Source organism: Phacochoerus africanus, chromosome 16, assembly GCF_016906955.1.
Source record: "Phacochoerus africanus isolate WHEZ1 chromosome 16, ROS_Pafr_v1, whole genome shotgun sequence".
Lineage (NCBI taxonomy): Eukaryota > Metazoa > Chordata > Mammalia > Artiodactyla > Suidae > Phacochoerus > Phacochoerus africanus.
In genome coordinates, this window is record NC_062559.1 from 16,287,506 (window position 1) to 16,306,791 (window position 19,286).

Consider the following 19,286-nt stretch of genomic DNA (forward strand, 5'->3'; position numbering starts at 1 on the left):
TCCATGTATCAACTTTATTCCACCAATTCCCATTTGGTAAATATGTTTTTGGAAAGCTACTCCACCTCTCACTGCTTTATTATGGTTTAGAGTTCTCCAAGTATTTCATCTTTTTCCTAACATTTGTCATTTACCATTTCTTTTTCAAAATCTTTTCATACAGAGAAATTAAGTTCTTTAAATGTCTCTTGTAGCTAAGATTTAATTTTCCTTCTTGGGTATCTTGAAATTCTGCCTTTTGTTATTTTTACCTCATAGTGGCTTTTTCCATCAGCAGGAATGAAAGCAGTCAATAAAAATCAATTGCTGACTCAATGACTATATGGAGGGTTTACCATAATGCATATTGGAAATGTCTTTGAAACCCTTTTCCTGAATGGAAGGTGCTAGGCTTGGGGTTTTATGGCCTTCTAATGTTAGATGGTAATCTCATTTAGCATTTCCCAAAGTGAAAACCATGCATTAGGGCAGCATAACAAGCACTGCAGATCAATACAGAGGCAGGGCTTTGCCCTAACAGATTAATCCAAGCAAAATGTACCAGAGTCTAGTCCAGGAACTGGAAGGCAGTTATGTTGATTTCCACACTTCTTCCCCCATCCTACCATCTAATCATCAGTATAGCTGAGATGTGTACAAAAAGGATTTCAGAAGATGTCTGCGCGCGTGCACAAGCACGCACACACACACACACACACACACACACAGAACAGATTACCATACAGGAAATCACGGGCCCTGGAAGTGAGTCGTATTGATTTGTGGTGATAAAAGTATATTTTGACACATTTCAAATCATAAATAACTCATGGACTTTAACTTGCATGACTCATCGCTCAACCCAGGGTAAATGCTTACATGTAACTTAAATTACCTCTTTCTAAGGAGTTCATAGTATTAGATGAGTGAACCCCCTGTGAATAGTCTTTTCAGAAGGGGAAAAAAAAACCCAAGAAACCACACAGTGTCTTCTTTGTGATGAGCAGCGTGTGGAAGCTCATTCTTTACAGTTTTTTCCTGTGTGTTAGTGGGGAGGGGCCGCGTATCTGGTAGGGATGGTTCTCGCCTTCTCTCTCATCTCCTTTCCCCTGCTTTAAATCTAAGTTATATTGGGGGGAATGAGATAGAATATACCCCTGCTTCCTTATGAACTCTTATAGACATTGTTAGTCCTATATGTGCTAGGATCAGCTGACCTGGTGCGTAATCCTGTTTTATTCAGTATTTGTGCAGGTGTGCATCTTGCGGTAATCAGTCACTTAGTGTCACGTCTGTGCTTCTACCCCTCGAAGCACAAATGCTGGTGTTCATGGTAGGGTATTAGGGAAATCCATGTACGGAGGAATTCATAGAAATCTCAACTTCAAAATTTTAAAGTGAGTTGAATCTCCTGGGATTGGATTTAAATTCTGGTAGTAGGTATTTGGCAAAACAGTAAGGTAATGAGTGAAAAAGTACAAGCAATGTTGTATAAAACTTGTGGGATTATATTTTTCTCTCTCTCTGTCGGCTTCTTTTTTAGAGGGTAGTAGGAAATAAATTCCCTTAGGGGCCAGTAACATGGTTTGCATTTCAGTTTTCTATTCTAGCAAAATATATATATTAGCTTAGTGTGTTGGATAAAAGTATTGAGGAGACAAATCGTCACCCAGGGGTTTCCTTATTGATGTGAAATATTTCTCCTGTGTTCTCCAGGGGTTTTTAAGAGCCCATCAAATTTAAAATAATGCTATTTTCAAGATTACTGTGGAAATAACAAATTTAAGTTTCAAAAAAGTGATAAGAAAGGCTGAAACCACTGCATTAAACAAAACTAATTTGAAAATTATGAAATCTAGATTAAAGTGCTGATAATAACATTTTTTTCCTGGGTATTTAGTCCTTCTAATCAAAGTTCTTCTACCATTTTCACAAGAATATTTCATTTTTGTTTGTATAATGCATTTGGTTTATTATCATTTTTTAAGTGTACATTATCAGCTTTTTGGGAGCGTTTTTGTCCAGTACTGCATATTCACTGAAAGCTATCTAACTAAAATCTTGAGATCTGTAAGTATAATTAGTAAAATTTTAGCTCAGGGAACTGAAAAAAAATACTCTCTACACCCATTGGTATTCTCAACGATTTATTGCATGACATTTATTAGAGGTATCCATGTTGATAGCTGAGATCACAAATAAGATGCATGGAGTTCCCTTCATGGTTCAACGGTTAACTACCCAACTAGGATCCATGAGAATGCGGGTTCGATTCCTGGCCGTGCCCACAGCACATAGAAGTTCCTGGGTTAAGGATCCGGTGTTGCTGTGAGCTGCAGTGTAGGTCTCAGGCACAGCTCGGATCTGGTGTTGCTATGGCTCTGGCGTAGGCTGGCGGCAACAGCTCCGATTAGACCCGTAGCCTGGGAACCTCCATATGCCGCGAGTGCAGCCCTGAAAGGACCAGAAACAAAAAACAAATTGCAGTCCTTACTACCTGGGATTGGCATGCTAGTAAATTGCACTGGACTGTAATGTAGTGAGTGCTAAGTGCATGGTGAAAGAAGTTCATAGGATCACCATAAAGGGGACTCTGCTGTGGATGGGGAGAGCTAGTGAAAGTTCTAGGGAGGAAGTGACACTCTAATACTTAGCTCAGGTATTGAGATACCTAGAAATGGGTGAGGGTTTGGGTGCAGAGCACTTCCAAACTTAAGAGGCGTATATCAGAGGTGCAAAGGGACATGTAAGAACCAAACCCTGAACGGGGTCTGGCTGGGCTGTAGCCCGTGCAGGGTGGCGCACTGAGGTGAAAGAGTAGGCAGAAAGGATCCAGAAGGACCTGCTTGTTGATCTTGTATTTTACTTAGAAAGCAGGTACTGTCTCAGATTGATATATTACAAAGAACCTTCTGGGGGGCAGGAATAGATGGTGAAAGCTTAGAGACAGAGAGACCTGTGGAGGTCATGGCTTGAATCCAGGATATAAGTGATTAGGAATTAATGTGATGACAATGAATACGTGAAAGAGGACTGGACTGCAGGTTCTCAAGCTTTGTGACCAACTGGAGTGGGAATGGAGGAGCACCTTGGCGCTCCCACTTGCTGATCTGGCTGGCTGGACTGAATGCACATGGTTACGTTTCAGGTCAGGTAGGGATGTTGACACTATCCAGAGTCTCTTGGTGGCATCGATTAATAGAACTGATTTCACAGAAATCATTTAAAAGTTGAAGAGGCGTGCCCTCGTGGCGCAGCAGGTTAAGGATCTGGTGTTGTCCCTGCAGCAGCTTGGGTCGCAGTGAGTTGGATCCCTGGCCCAGGAACTTCTATGTGCTATGGGCACGGCCGAATTAAAAAAAAAAAAAGTTGAAGAAAACGATTTCTCTTAAACTTTTTTTTGGCATTTGCAACATTTATATCCATTTACTATTTCGTCTCTTCTTTGGTCTTTATCTTTATTCTGGTTGAAGACCGTTTGTCTCAGTGGTCTGTGTTTTTGTTTTCAGGCGGTATGAATGCCATCCCGTCTGTGCCGACCTGCAGGCCCAGATTCTCCAGTGTTACCGCCAGAACACCCAGCAGACCCTCAGCTGCTCCGCTCTGGCCAGCGAGTACATGCGCTGTGTCAATCAGGCCAAACAGGTAGGTGTATAAGCCAGGCTCACTGGGCGCCAGAGGAACAGAAAGCCCAACATCATGGGCACTCGGAAGGGCTCACTAGGCTAATATGTGTGGAAAAGCTTTAAAAGCCAAACTAGTTGTCATCTTCAAGGGTTGCTATCAAGACTTGGTTAGGTCCTAACCAACTTTCATTTGGGTAGTTGTAGAAAGAGCCCACAGTCTCCTTGTGTTCAACTTACTCCCAGAAACAAATAAGTAAATAAATTTTTAAAAATCTGTAAATAATACCTTTTCCAGTTGCTCTGAACTTTTGTCCTCTACTCAGTAATTGTGTCCTCAAGGTCATTGCCCCATACTGGGCCAGCAGCTTCAGATCTAGAGACAGCTAGAGCCTGTTTTAAAACAAACAAAAGGCAAACACTCAAACTAAAACAAAAGCCCACCATACTAGCATCATTCAGTCTTTTACTAATTGGTGGAGTCCAGTCAGTTGGGCAGGGAAAGAGAGGCCGGAGATGGATTTAGGAAGCGATATCCGTCGCTTCTGTGTACCATGGATATATTCTTATGATCCTTCCTGTCAGAATAATATGATGATCATGGGACATGTATTTTTCTGTAATTTATGTACTTCAGAAAGCTAATGATAAACCCTGAAGCAAAATATCCACTTGGCAGGTCACATAATTGCCTATCATTTAACTGATTGTAACAGTTGGATATAGGTTTTTCTGAGAGATGGAAATTGTTGGAAACCTTGGTTCTTTGTGCTGACAAACTCCCTATAGTTGACCTTCCAACCCAACTGAATTTAGTGTTTGAGTTGCACAGCATGCCTTCCTGTGGTCTAATTTGCTGTAGTTATGAGAATGCCGCTTAATATAAATTTCTATCACCATAAATATCTAGTGGGAGGGTCAGTATTGTCTAGATAGCTGGAAAATAACAGTGGTGCTGGTAGAAAAAACTAAAACCAAAATACAATAAAAGCTTGTGTTGTCTTTAAAAGCCTTGTGGCTTGAGGCTTTTTTCTGTTTCTTGCTTATACAACACCTACATAACTTAGTGGTATGCCAGGGATTCCGCTCTTCTGAGGCCTTTGGTAAAAGTAATGTTGCTAATGTTAAGTTAGTACATTTTAATTTTCAAAAACAGCTTCTGATTTGCTCTTGACCACCTCCAGCCTTCAGTATTGACAGTAACTGAAGCACGTGGAACTGTGAGGACTTTGACCCGCGTGATGTCAGTGCTCTCTTGAGTGGGGGCAGGTGGTCAGTGCACAGAATGGTGGTGACTAAGTGTGTGTCCAGCGCTAGTGTCTGGTAACGTAGGTGCCTGTGTCCCCAGCGTGACTGCTGACATTACTGCAGGAGCACCTGTAGTGGTGTCTGGGGTGGACTCCATCCTGATTGTCAAGTGTGTTGACCTATCTCTACGTAGCCCCATGAGATCAACAGTGTGCATTTACAGAATAAAACAGGTAACTTGTGACAAAATCAAATATGCCACATGGAGCAACAGAGAGTTTGAATTGGGCAGATCTGAGTTTGTATCTAAGCCCTGTCTTTACTGACCCTGTGACCTTGATTTTTCTCATCAGCGAAGGGAAGTAATGTATTGTGAGGACTCCATCTTTACCAAGTATTCAGTAAGTCTTAATTTTTTCCCTCCTTTCTTTCCTCAGTTGTATTATTCCATGCCGAAACCAACTTAAACAAATTGGCCAGAAGCATCAAATTATTTATTACTAGTGATTCCAAAGGAACTCTCCTTCTCCTGCTCCCCATCTGCTGTATAATTTAATACTATTTTCAATAAATATGTCTCAGGTGCCTATTGTTTTTACAATGTTTATATTCAAGTAGTAGAATTAGGGTGTATAACACCAGGTAATGTTAAAAAGATATGTCCACAAAAACCTTTTAAACCTAAGATGGGCAGCATTGAAATGGGCAATAACCCGAAGAAACAATAACATCTCGTATTTCTGTAGTACTTTAGATTTCAAGGTCATTTCACATCCATTCTCTTATTTGTTTTTTATGACAACCCGAGATGTAAATAGAGATGGTTTTATTTTCACCATTTTATAGTTGAGAGAATTGAAGCCCAGGGAAGTCCTGGTGGTAAGTTTAACAACTAGACCAAGATATACTTTGTTATAAAAACAGCGGATTTAAAAATAGTGTTTGGGATTTGAGTTGGGTGTGTGAAGGGACATCCATTATCTATTATTTCTGAAAGGCACTGAAGGAAGGTGTGCATTATAATCACAAAGTGAAGAGAAAAAACTTGAAGACCAAATGAGGTAGTGATTGAGACTGAAAGCAGCCAATAGGGGAGTGGGATTATAAAGCCCCCGGCGCGTGAGCAGAGGCGCGGTTTAGCACTGCTGCATTTTAAGACCACGCCAGAGTGGCTGCTTGGGGTGGTATCAGTGTTTCTTGAGTAGCCGCTTTGACACTGGCGCCGTGTTTTCCTTTTTCTTGTTACGAAGTTAGTCTAACGTTGTGACCCCAGCTCTCCTGTTGGAAGAGGCTTTGGCAGGATACGTGGTCCTGATCATTGATGGCAGCAGTTCCTGACCAGTTAGCACCCCTTCTTATGTTTCCTTGTTAAATCCAAACAACAAGCTGGACATAAGATACTAAACACAACAACAGCCCATTTGGTCCTGCTGTCCATTTCCGGCGTAGTCCACGAGTTTCCCCCTGGGAATAATTCCAGTAGCCAAATCCACTCCATGTTTAAATGACTCATAAGATTGAGCTTTCACTGGTTCCCTTGGGGCATTGTTCTGTGGACTAATAGATTTTACTGATAAGAAAATTTCCGGATATTCCTTAGCCTTACTTTTTGTTTCTTAATCACCCACTTATTCACATCAGTCTTTCTTCAGCTAGTCTTAATTCCTCATGGGTCAGCATGAGACATTTAGACTCTTACTTCCAGTGTATTGCGTTATATATTCTTCATAATGGCAAAGAGATAGTCAGTTGCTATAACTATTACTTCTAAGACTTTAAGGCTACTGGCTAGCTGTATGAGATACAGAGTTTAAAAGTATAGGAGGACATTGATTGATAGACTTGTGTCTTTTATTTCTCATATCTGCTTAGCCTCTTAGCTTCTGTAAACTCCCCAAGAGTGACTTACCGAACTGTTCTTCCTATTAAAACCTGATCCCCATTCGGTCTTGCTTCACATCCTTGCAGGAGAAGGGAAGGGAGGCGGAAATGGGAAGCCAGTGGTATTGGCCCACTGGTGAACCAAACTGCTCAAGTCTGTTTATAAAAGGACAGTGTGTAGAAAGCGCTTGCTCGAAGATCTGCACTGCCTCTGCTCCCTGGGACAGCCCCTGACCCCTCAGTTTACTTGCAGAATCCAGCTGCTTAGGGGTAGTAATTCTAAGCATTCTAGCTCTTTTCTCAGCCCTCTGCTATTGGCAGAAAGGTACAGAAGCTGGCTAGACTCTTGAACATTATGTGTTCAGTGAAGGGGAGAGTGTGTGGGCGATGCCTTTGCTCACATCCTCATATTAGTCCTGGGGACCTGGGCTGCAGTTTCTTTGGTAAATTAAGGGTTTGAACGAGGTGCTCCACTAGGGCCTTCCAGCTATTACTTAGAGCAGATTCCACTTGCATGTCTTTCTTCTCATAGTGGCAGGCCGCACGAGCACGCAGGTTCCTGAGCACATTCGCATTAAAAGACATGGGCTCTTGGGCACCACACCATCTCTGCTTTGGGGACCTGCAGCTCTTGTGCCTCTGCTTCTTATATTTTGCTGTCAGCCCTTTCCCTCTAGGAGAACAGCTGCACTTCTGCTGCCTGATCTTTCCTCAAAGCTCCTACTCTTGACAGCCCCGAGGAGGAACTGGGAGGGGGTGAAAAGAGTCTCACAGTTTCTCCAGAGTCAGTGAAGTGGAAAAGGGCTCTCTCACTGGTGCCTGGCAGAACGGAGCCTGCTGGCTAGCAAGCTGCGCTGGAGAATGCAGGCTGGTGCCCTCAGCCGCCCTAGGCCACTCTGTACTGCACTGGCATTCACCTTGCGGGACGTGGTAAGGGACCGTGATGGAGACGGAGCAGGAGGCCGGATCGGAAGGAAAGACCAGGGCTAAAAGTAAGGACCAGACCAGGAGAGGCCCAAGGGCCCAAGGAGTAGACTGAGTCTGGAGGCTAGAGTCAGACGATCGAGTCCAGTCAGGAACTGATAAACTGTAGCCAGAGTTTAAAATCAAGCAGTGGGCAGGTAACAAAGCAAGCAGCGTAGCGGAAGGAAGGACCGAAATGAGAACCTCTTGTAAGTGTCAGCTCCCACTTGGGCCCATGTGCATCCTGCTGATCTCTTGAGGAGATCAAGAAGTCGCCCGACTGCAACAGGGGACATGGGGTCAAGACCCTGATGTATGAGGCCAGATCCTAATGTGAAGTTACTCCATTCCCAAACTAATGTACTCAGGTCTTCATTTCCAAAGTGTAAATGATAAGTCCAGACTGTGGTTAGCCACCAAAAGAGAAGAGCCCAAGATGAGAGCCTGTAGAGGTGCTTACCCAGCAGAACGCGTCAGCAGTCCTGAGAACAGTGTGTTTTGCCTCCTCCTCTGGCTCTTGGATTTATGTTAGACTAGGCCTCCAAAACATCCCCAGTATTGGAGTGTGAAGAGCACCTGAAAACATGGTAGTAGCTGTCACTTTAGAAATCAGAATTCTTGAAAGAAAAACCTAGTGCCAGAGCAAGCTGTATTTTATTATTGTTTTCAGATGAACTGTAAATTACGTGTAGATGATTTAATAGACTCATACGCTGTTAGAGCTAGAAGGACATAGAGATCATGTAACCTGATTGTATCTTTTCACTTGGAAAAATTAGCATCCAGAGAGTCAGTGAGCTGTAGATGGGGCGGAGTCCAGGCCAGAACTGTCTGGTGCCAGCCCTAGTTTTCTGTGCCCTGTGACATCAGGTCGCAAATGTGGGTGATCAGAATCATCTGGGAAGTTTATTTAAAATGCACCTGCCTGGGAGTTCCCATCGTGGCTCAGTGGAAATGAATCCAACTAGTATCCATGAGGATGTGGGTTCAATCTCTGGCCTCGCCCGGTGGGTCAGGAATCCGGCATTGCCACGGGCTATAGTATAGGTCACAGACGCAGCTCAGATCCTATGTGGCAATGGCTGTGACGTAGGACAGCAGGTGCAGCTCCCATTCGACCCCTAGCCTGGGAACTTCCATATGCCGTGGGTGCAGCCCTACAAAGGAAAAAAAAAAAAAAATTCTTGTGCCTGACCCAACCTCAGTGTTCTGATTCAGAAGGTCTGAGGTGGGACCCGAACGTGAACGTCCAGCAGATCCCCCAGGTGACTCTGTCCACAGCCACTGAGAAGCACAGCTCTAGGCCCCCCTAGCCAGAAGTGCGTGAGGGGCCTTCAGTCTCCCCGAGGCCCTGCCGAGTCTTTGAGTCCGCTTCTCAGGAGGTGTGAAGCTGCCCCCGCTCCTTGCTGCCTGCCGTGTCTGGTCTGAGCCGTCTGCGGAGGTCTGATCAGGCTGATGAGCGCCTTCCTTGGCCTCAGGAGCAAATCAGAAGATGTCTTGAACAGAAGGCAGGAGCCTCTCCTGTCCTCTTGCCCCGTCGAAGCTGTCAGTGCTGCCAGATAAGGAACCACGCTCAGCTTTCCTGGGCAGGAGGGAGGAAGGAGGTGCCGGCTGAGGACACAGTCCCCTGGGCAGCTCATGATTGTGACTGGACCCTCCCTTGGCTCTGCAGCTCCTCGTCACCCTACGCCCTCCCCTAACTCACCCCAGAGGCTGCTCTCCCTCCTTCAGTAGTTGCCTCTGATGTACACAGATGCCCACCTTCAGGGGGCACAAAGATAAATTCAAAGGGTTGACTCTCCGGTGTTGACTTAAAAAGTAGTCGAGAGTTAAGTTTTATGTGGGCAAAATGTGGACTATATTCCCGGAGGCAGCCTTGCCAATAGCTCTGAAATACCGCTCCGGAGAGCTGGGGGGAGTGTCAGCGTATATGTGATTTTGGTGCCGGGAGAGGTCCAGGCAGCCAGGCACACATCTTACAGAAGGTAGCTGCTGTCTCACGAAGGCTCCTTCTAGTCACCAGCAGCAGACGTCACCAGGAAGGATTTTAGTGCTTTTCTAGATACGAGAGATGCGAGAATTGGGCGCCTAAACTCTTCTCCTGAAGATAGCTAACTATCTGAAGATGTGTTCTGCCAGTTTTCCCCGAGCACAGAGGGCCTCACGGCTGAGCTCCACCCTGAGCTCCTTGCAGGGGGTGCCGAGGGTCAGCAGCCTCAGGGGCTCGTGAGTCAATCCCTGTCGAGGCAGGTGGCAGGTGCCAGTCTCCAGTTCACACCGGGAAGACTTATGGGAGCGTGTGTTTATTGTATCAGAAGGCTGGTGACATTTATGAATCGCCCCTGGCCCACTCACCCTCAGGAAGACGCATGGGCCTTCCGCAAGCGCTTTCCCATCCTTCCGTGGGGCTGCCCTTCGAATTCAAGGTCACATCAAAGCCAACTAAATTCCAAAGTTTACAGTTGTTGCCCCAGTCTCTCCCATTGTAGCAATCCTTTCCGAAACCGCTTGTTGAGAGTAATAGCTGCTTTGTGACATTTTCTGTTTTTTTTAAATCTGGATTTGATAGAAAAAATGTTACTGTGGTAATAGACTTTCATTTTTTCTTAATGGCACTTCTTTCCTAGTGCGTATCCTTCAAGAGTTAGAAGTGCAATATGTTAGTGTTTTGTCTGTTATTACTGCAAGTTGTATAAACAGTTAATTACTTGTAACTTAATTTGAATATCACACAGAGCATTTATTGTGGGAAGAGATGAAACTAGACCCAGGCATAAAAAAGTTAACCTGTGTTTTCTCCAAATCGGGAAGAATAAAGAACAGCACTTGCCGGGGGAGGAGAGGCAGGTGCTGAAAACAAGTTAGCTAAACAGATTTTCAGGTGGCCCAGGGTAGTACGTGGTGCAGAGGCCAGTGTGCCTTGTGCATCTCATAAATTGAATTTATTGATTGCTTTTTCTTCTTTCTCACTTTTACACTCTCACTTAGTCCCGATTCCTCCTCGGAGCTCCATTCTCTTCCCCTCCCCAGTTTCCTTACCCCTCCTTAGTGAAAACTCATGTATGTCCAGGACCCGTCCCTTTTTTTTTTTAAAGCTATTTTAGGGGCTGCGGATTTTTAGAGTTGCACCTGTGGCATACGGAGGTTCCCAGACAAGGGCTTGAATTGGAGCTACAGCTGCTGGCCTACGCCCCAGCAATGCCAGAGCCAAGCCGCTTCTGTGACCTACACCACAGCTCTCGGCAATGCCGGATTCTTAACCCACTGAGCAAGGTCAGGCATCGAACCCACATGCTCATGGATACTCGTTGGGTTCATGACCACTGAACCACAACGGGAACTCCCCCATTCCCATTTTAGTTTTTCCCCTAAACCTTTCCCCTGTAAGCCTTCCTTTTTCCACATCCAGCTTTACTAGGTTGTTTGAAATCTTAGTAAGATGCTGAGTATGCGCAGTCAGAGACAAGCATTCTGAGTGGTATCTTTTTTTTTTTAAAAAAAAGACAAAACTATTTTTGTTCTCTTGTGGTTGGTTGTAAACAGTCCAGGGTTGCCATAATTCCTCTTAAATATATTGAAACAGCCTGTAGCTGACACACTGCTACTACCACAGTCGGCCCCTCCAAGAAAGCTGTAATTCAAAAATCAGTTGACAAGAGTACTGTGTAACAAAAATATTTGAGGAAAAGGGTTAAGATCATCTTAATCAATGGAAATGACACGCAGCTTTCAGCTGCCAGGGTCACTGCTCCTCCTGTCTTCAGTGAGGGCTGCCTTCCTTGGTGGCTGGAATCAGAGGCAGACTTGGGAAAAGAGCAGAGTGGGTGCCTGACTGTTCTCTCCTCTTGGTGGTTCACCCAGCTGTGCACAAAAGGCCTTCCTGCAGGCCCCAATATGTGAATGATGAGCAAATGCAAGGAATTTCTTTCCCCACATTAAGATTAAGTGTTAGCAGTTCCTTAAATGAAGGAAGCAATTTTTTATAACTTGCAAATCTTCTCCCTCATTCTTCAGGGAATTTCCTATGTTAATTTATGCAGCGTTAAATTTATGCAGTTTTGAAATTCAGCCCAACAGCAGCGACTTACAGACCCAAGACAGAGGTGGTGGGAGGACCCAGAGGTGGAGCTGACTGACGCTGACTCTGCCAGGCCTCAAGATTCCTCCAGCCAAAGGTCCTTGGGCCTGGGTTTGGGCAGGTTTTATTTTGTAGTTGTGATATAGTAAAAACACACTTAATTTGTTTAAAAAAAATTTCAGCTTGGCATTGTGTTTGTTATTGTCTCTGAAAGAAATGAGGTAGTTTTGTACCACCTCTGCCACCCATTGGTGGCAACTGAGTGCATTTTGAGGGCCTGTGTGTAGACAGCCCTGGAAGACCCAGTCTTGCCCCCTGTGTCTTCAAGGAGCCTCCTGTGAATCAAGTGAACTGCTGTGCTCTCTTTGGGGATGTGATTTTTAATGTGCATAGCAAGGTATTTTGTGAATGTGGTTACTTTGTGTTTTATATTTGCTCAAAATTGTTCCTTTTTAATGTCTTCACCTTAGACTGACCCATGGTTTTCGAACCAGCCAGAGCCCAGCTCATCTTTCTTAAGTGAGTCTGACATTCTTAGCATTACTGACGTGGCTGAAAAATTACTCTTCTGTGTTTGATTGAGGTTGCAGGAGAATAGTTTAAAAAGATTCCCTAGACGCTTGTAAACACTTTAACTGATGCTTTTAATTATGTTGTGGTCACAGCAGATTATTTTGCAACCTTTGAAGAGAGGTGCACTGTCACACGGCAGTCACTATAACCGTAAGACCTAACTAAATTGCAGAGTGAGGCACAGCCATCTAGTTTTGACCCACAGGTAATAGCTTAAAGTTCCCATTGGTATATTGAAGAAAACAGTGAGTCTGTAATCTACGAAGTGGCATCACTCAGAAAGCGATCATTTTCTTTAGTAACTAGAAGCCTTTACATGGGCTCATTGTAGATCTGCTTTATACTGACTTCGGTTTTGTATTAATAAATAATGTTGTGGCAGGGTTGTCTATGTATCTGGAGTTTATAGAGCTTCCCATCTGTATAGTTGTAGAAACTTTCACAGATCAAGTCACAGGGATATGAGGATAAATGATACTGAGACAGTGCCTGGTCTAACTCTTACATGGTAAGTACTCAATTTTTAAGATTTCCAGCAAATACAGAGCTCATATGAATGGTGGGTTTGAGAGGAGCCTCACATTCTGGTGTTAGTTCTACAGGACAACTCTCCTGAGAGGAGTCTTCCATTTAATCTGCTCTGTCTTTCCAGTTTTTTCTAGACGCATCTAGCTTTTCTAATTCATTTCTCCCTTGACTGCATCATTTTTTTCTGACTATTTCATTGTGTAACCTCTACAAACTACCTTGCTTTTATATCTATTATATCTTTTATCTCTGTTCTTCTTTGGTGCCCTGTGGACATAGACTTCTTAGAAGCCTGTCATCATGGATGCTGTAATAGTAGTCTCTAGGATAAGCTATTCGTCCTGTGCTGATGTGCCCCTCCTCTTTTTTTTTCTGACCCTTTATTTCAATCTCTTTTCTTCATCTCTAACCCTAAATTAAACCTTTATCTAAAAAACCTTTGACCTCTTTCCCAAGCCTACAACTTCTCTGTAGACATTTACTTCTTGGATGTGTCATCATCATCCCAGACTCCCAAACCCCAAATTTAAGTCATCGTCCTCATTCCCAAGAAGGCTCCTCCAGCTGCCTTCTCTGTTTCTCTTGGTCACATCACCGTTCTCCCTGTCACTAAGGAGCCACCATACCTTGGATTTCATATCTTTTTCTTTTTTTTCTTCCCTTGTCTTTTTCTTCTTTCTTCTTCCTTCTTCATTTTCCTCTTCCTATTCTTCTTCCTCTCTTTTTCTTCTTCTCTCTTCGGCTGCCCCACAGCATATGGAGTTCCCAGGCCAGGGATCAGATCTGAGCTGCAGCTGTGGCAATGCTAGATGCTTAACCCATTGTGCCTGGCCAGATATAGAACCTGCATCCCAATGCTCCAGAGACACCATCGATGCCATTGCACCACCGCAGGAGCTCCTTTTCTCTTGTCTTTTTATGACACCCTAGCTTTTTTTTTCTTTTTAGGGCTGCACCCACAGCATATGGAAGTTCCCAGGCTAGAGGTCGAATCAGAGCTACAGCTGCCAGCCTACACCACAGCCACAACTACACTGGATCCCCAACGTACTGAGTGAGGCCAGGGATCAAACCCACATCCACGTGGATACTACTTGGATTCATTTCTGCTGTGCTACAACGGGAACTCCCAACCCTAGCTTCATTTCTAATCTGCCTCCTCTGTGGTCTTCCTGTCTCCAGACTCTTCTCCATTGGATCCGTTGTGCTAAGGATGTCAAGGTAACCTTCCTAAGTGACATGCTCCTAGGAAAGACATTCATCAGATACCCACGTTTTTTCAGTACCAAAAAGCAAGTATTTCAGCGTGAAGTTCACAATGGGCTCTTCTTATACTCTTTTCCTTGACATCCTGAGTGCCTTCCCTTTCCTCTAGCTAGGCTTGTCTTTCTCCTCCAGTCTTCCGTTCATACGTTTTGGCTTGTTCCCACCTCTGAATCTTACTAGTGCTTTCCACCCTCATCCCTCTCCACCCCTACCCCAATCCTCTGTTTATATTCTGCCCATAGTGAGAGATCATCTGAGGAGCCTTCCTGGGTCACTTCAGCTGCAGAGTTCCCCTTTTCCGAAATAGGTAGCACCACTGTGCTTTTGAACTGATACTTTCTCTGGAAGAGTATACCAAAAAATAGGAAATAGGAAGAAGAGAAAAAATTACTTTGTCCTATCCTTCTGTTTTTCTTGTATCTTATATTGTGTGCATGTATTACTTATTCAGTAAAATAAAATGTTAATGTATATTTAGCAAATGTACTTTAAAAAAATAGGAATTTACTACTCTGTATTATGCCTTAATTTTCCAGGAGCATGTGCATTGGTTTCCCTCTGTCATCTAATTCAGAACGATGAATACCTAGTAGCAGCTTGGTTAAGAGCTGGTTGACTAAGTGGCTGGAAGGATGAGGGATGGAAAGAGAAAGCTATGAAGAAATTAGAGGCAGTCTTGGGCCTGACCTACCCTCTTCTTCCTGAGTAATTTCAGAACTGAAGGGGAAAGGATAAGTTTTGTCTTCTTGAAGTTTCCTAAGAATGACGACAGTTTATCCCCTGCCCAAGCTAGAGTTTTAATCTAATAGTTAAGATTCTTTCTGTCTAGGATTTTATATGTAGAAAATGCTAAAATCTCAACCAAAAAACCAAAACAACAACAGAAAAACAGCTGTTAGAATTAATCAACAAATGCAGTAACATTGCAGAATATAAAAATCAGTAGTGTTTCTATACACTAACAATAAATTTTCTGGAAAAGAGATTGATCCCATTTATAGTAACACCAAAAACAATAAAATACCTAGGAATAAATTTAACCAAGGAAGTCAGAGATCTCTATTCTGAAAGCTAGAAGACATTGATGAAGGAAATTGAAGAAGATACAAATAAATGGAAAGGTATTCTATATCCATGGATTGGAGGAGTTAATATTGTTAAAATATCAGTACAACCAAATGCCACCTATAGATTCATTGCAATGCCTATCAAGATTCCAATGGTATTTATAACAATAGAAATAGGAAAAACCCTCCTTAAATTTATTTGAAACCATGAAAGCCCCTGAGTAGCCAAAGAAATCCTGAGAAGGAACAACAAAGCAGGAAGCATCATACTTCTGGTCTCAAAACAATGCTATAGAGCTATAGTAATTAAAACAATATGGTACTGCCATTAAAACATGGGTAGACCAATGGAACAGAATTGAGAGCCTAGAAATAAACCTAAGCATATACAGTCAACTAATATTTGACAAGGCAGCCAAAAATACTCAATGGAGAAAAGATAGTCTCTTCAATAAATTTAATAAATGGTACTGTAAAAATTGGATGTGTACATATCAAACAATAAAACTAGACCTCTATCAGAGTTCCCAGTGGTGCAAAGGTATCAGTGGTGTCTCTGCAGCACTGGCACTCAGGTTCGATCCCTGGCCCAGCACAGTGGTTTACAAATCCAGTGTTACCTCAACTGTGGCATAGGTAGGCCCAGGAACTCCATATGCCACAGGGTGGCCAAAAAAGAAAACAAAAAGCATGAGTTCCTGTTGTGGTTCTGCGGTTAACGAACCCAACTAGCATCCATGAGGATGCTGGTTCGATCCCTGACCTCACTCACTGGGTTAAGGATGGTTCATTGCCATGAGCTGTGGTGTAGATCGCAGATGCAGCTTGGATCCCGAGTTGCTGTGGCTCTGGTGTAAGCCGGCAGCTACAGCTCTGATTAGACTCCTAGCCTGGGAACTTCCATATGTATGCCATGGGTGCATCCTTAAAAAGACAAGAAGCCAAAAACAAAACAAAAACAAAATAAACCAGGGGAGTGGGGACTAGACTTCTATCATATACCACTCACAAAAAGTAACTGAAAATAGATTAAAGACTTAAATGTAAGACCTGAAATCATCAAACTCTTAGAAGAAAACATAGGGGAAAAAAGCTCCATGACGTGGGTCTTGGTAGTTATTTTTTGGAAATCATACCTAAAATATAAGCAACAAAATAAAAATGAAAAAGTGGGACTACATCAAACTAAAAAGCTTGTGCAAAGCAAAAGAAACCAACAGAATGAAAAGACAACCTACAAAATGGGAGGAAAAAGTTTGCAAACCATGTTTCTGTTAAGGGATTAATATCCAAAATGTATAAATAATTCATACACCTCAGTAGAAACAAAACAATGAAAAACTGTGCTAAGGATCTGAATGACATTTTTTCCAAGATTCACAAATGGCCAACAGGTGTATGAAAAGATGCTCAGCATCACTGATCATTCGGTAAATGTATGTTAAAGCCACAATGAGATATCTCCTCATGCCTGTTAGAATGGCCGTCATCAGAGAGACAAGAGATAACAAATGCGAGCACAGATGTGGAGAAAAGGAATCTCTTGTGTACTATTGGTGGGGTTGTAAATTGGTGTAGCAACTATGGAAAAGTGTGGAGGATCCTAAAATAATTAAAAATATAACTACTCTATGATCCAGGAATTCCACTCCTGGGGATATCCAAATGAGCAAAAACACTAACTCAGAAATATGTCTGCACCCCCATGTTCATAGCATTATTTGCAGTAGTCAGAACATGGAAACAACCTGTGTCTATCAATAGATGAATGGATGAAGAAGTTGTACATGTATACAGTGGAATATTATTCAGCCATAAAAAAAACCCAGTGACATCCTGCCATTTACTACCATGTGGGTAGACCTTGAAGGCTTTTGGCCAAGTAAAATAAATCTGACAGAGAAAGAGAAGTCCTGTATGATCTCACATATATGTCAACTCTAAAAATAAATGAAAACTAAGCTTATGGAAAAAGATAAAAGTTGTGGTTACAAGAGGGGGCAGGAGGAAGAGGAATAAATAAATACAAGGGATGTAATAATGTGCAGTGCCTTTTTATTCTGTCTGTGTGAGATGATGCATGTTAACCTTTTGTGGCCATCATTTTCAGAATATGTGTAAATCCAACCATCCTGCTGTAAACCTTAAACCTTGTGCAGTGATATATATATGTCAATTAATTCTCAATAAAATGGAAAAAAAATTCTTCCTGTCTACTGCTCCTCATCCCCACCCACATAAATAAATAGAATGCTGGGGCCATTTCTGTAACTTGGGAATACGTGCTTAGATCCATGTAGATCCACCCAGTGTTACGAGTTCGTGAACATCTGCCTTCTGACTAGAGTGAGCAGAGGTTTCCGAGAAAGGATCCCATCTTCAACTGAGAGATTTCCTCTCTGCCCACTTCACCCGACCCTGGCCCCCTTGACAGTATCTGTTCTCAGTCTCCATGGGCACCAGAAACGCTCCCACACGTTTCCAAATGTCCGGGGTGGTAGGATGGCACACACACTCCCCACCTCCTCCTCCTCCTCCCCCGGGCCAGGCCGTGTTCACTCGTAGGGTTCATTTGGAGGTTATGCATGATCCGCAATGATGTTCATGAAAGGTATTTCGAGACCAGAAAGCATATTCCTTGCTTTATGTGTCTTTTGAGGTAGGTCTTCGAAAAGCATTACAGAACATTACTAAATAATTAACATCTGTGTCTTGGTCCCCTCCTTCTGGTGGTAAATCTTACGTGTTCTATTTTTCTTGCAGAGCATGCTTGAGAAGGGAGGATAAAATCAACTTTTAGAACAAGCAAAATTCCCTCAACGTTAATTCCAGAGGTGGAACATTTTTTTTCCTAGTAAGAAAGTAACCCATTTAAAGAGAAGACCGTTAAAGAGAAGCATCAGAGAGCAGATTCATCAGAAGCATATCACAGTTTGATCAGCAACAGTTTGAAAAGCCAAGGCCTCCGTCAGGGATGAGCCATCAAGGACATGCTGCAGTGTTAATAAACCTCATTTATGATGATTAAAAAGAAAGGCCGCCCTCCCCACCTTCTGTGCTTTCTATTCAACTTCCTCTCCTAACCAAGCCCCATCATTTGGTGACCCTTCCGTCCCACTAAGCTGGGGGTTGGCGTCGAGGGCTAAGGTCTTTGGAGTGGGGAAAACCTTCCATTTCAGGCCAGTGGCACCAGGCGGAGTTGGCTAGGCTGGGGCATGGTGGGGTGCTCTTTTTCTTTTTTCCTTTGACTATGTAAGAGCTCCTTTATTTTAACTCGTGGTGATCATGTAAGAAGACAAAAGGCGAGAAAATGTACCTCTCTTACTGGAATAATGTTTCTGGTTAAAAGTGAAGTAAGGCATTTTTTTATCAATATGAAGGCAACTTGGCTTCCCCCACCCTCTCCTCTGTCATGAATACTGACATCTTCACCCACCATCAATAATAAATCTATTTTCTGATGAAGACCGGCTTTGTAGTCTGGGGCCTCATGTTTTGTTTGTTTCTTTGCTTGTTTGCCGGGTTAGATGGTTATACTTACAGGAACTGAACTGATTTACAGCATTGTTAATTTGCGTTTGCCTTCCCTCTGAAAAGCTCCAGCGCATTCCACAGAGCCTCAGCCAGGCAAGAGATGCTTGCAGCTTGCCTCTCCCGGTAGGTAGGTAGGATTCAGTAAGATCTTTATAAACTGCAGGAACTTTCCCTTCTTTGGGGTGACTGAAATCATCCTGCCTGAGGCACGCACTAGGAAGTTCTGACCCTGCAGTACCAGGAAAATGTAAAAAAGGGGAAAAAAAAATTTAACCCTGAGAGTTTTTCCTCTTTCTAATTTCATCCAGACTTCCTGATGATAACTCTCACTACTTTTTTACCCGAGGCTTGCTGCTTCCACACGGGAAGTTGGGAATGCGCATGCACACTGCATGAAAAGATCTTTCCTGGAAATAGACGGAGAAGTGAAGGCCAGAGCCCTGTGATGTCTTCTGAATATCTTTTGTCATGGAGAATTTTTATTGTTTATTTTGTTGCAGAAGGAGATAGTTTGACAACGTAATTAAGAAAACAAGCTCTGGAATA

General features: G+C 43.1%; 1 protein-coding gene across 3 annotated transcripts in view; it reads left to right on the top strand.

Annotated features, from left to right (window-relative positions):
- Positions 1 to 18,678, top strand: part of CHCHD3 (coiled-coil-helix-coiled-coil-helix domain containing 3) — a 276,415-nt gene extending 257,737 nt beyond the window's left edge. Inside the window, exons 7-9 of one of the 3 annotated variants that reach the window (XM_047763784.1) lie at positions 3,489 to 3,624; positions 5,204 to 5,251; positions 11,764 to 11,883. In XM_047763784.1, the coding sequence (XP_047619740.1) occupies positions 3,489 to 3,624; positions 5,204 to 5,251; positions 11,764 to 11,826 (247 nt within the window). In that variant the 3' untranslated portion in view covers positions 11,827 to 11,883. Of the gene's footprint in view, positions 1 to 3,488; positions 3,625 to 5,203; positions 5,252 to 5,287; positions 5,333 to 11,763; positions 11,884 to 17,969 lie in introns of those variants that run through there. The other 2 variants (XM_047763786.1, XM_047763785.1) reach the window with 2 other exon arrangements.
- Positions 18,679 to 19,286: the final 608 nt, after the last annotated feature.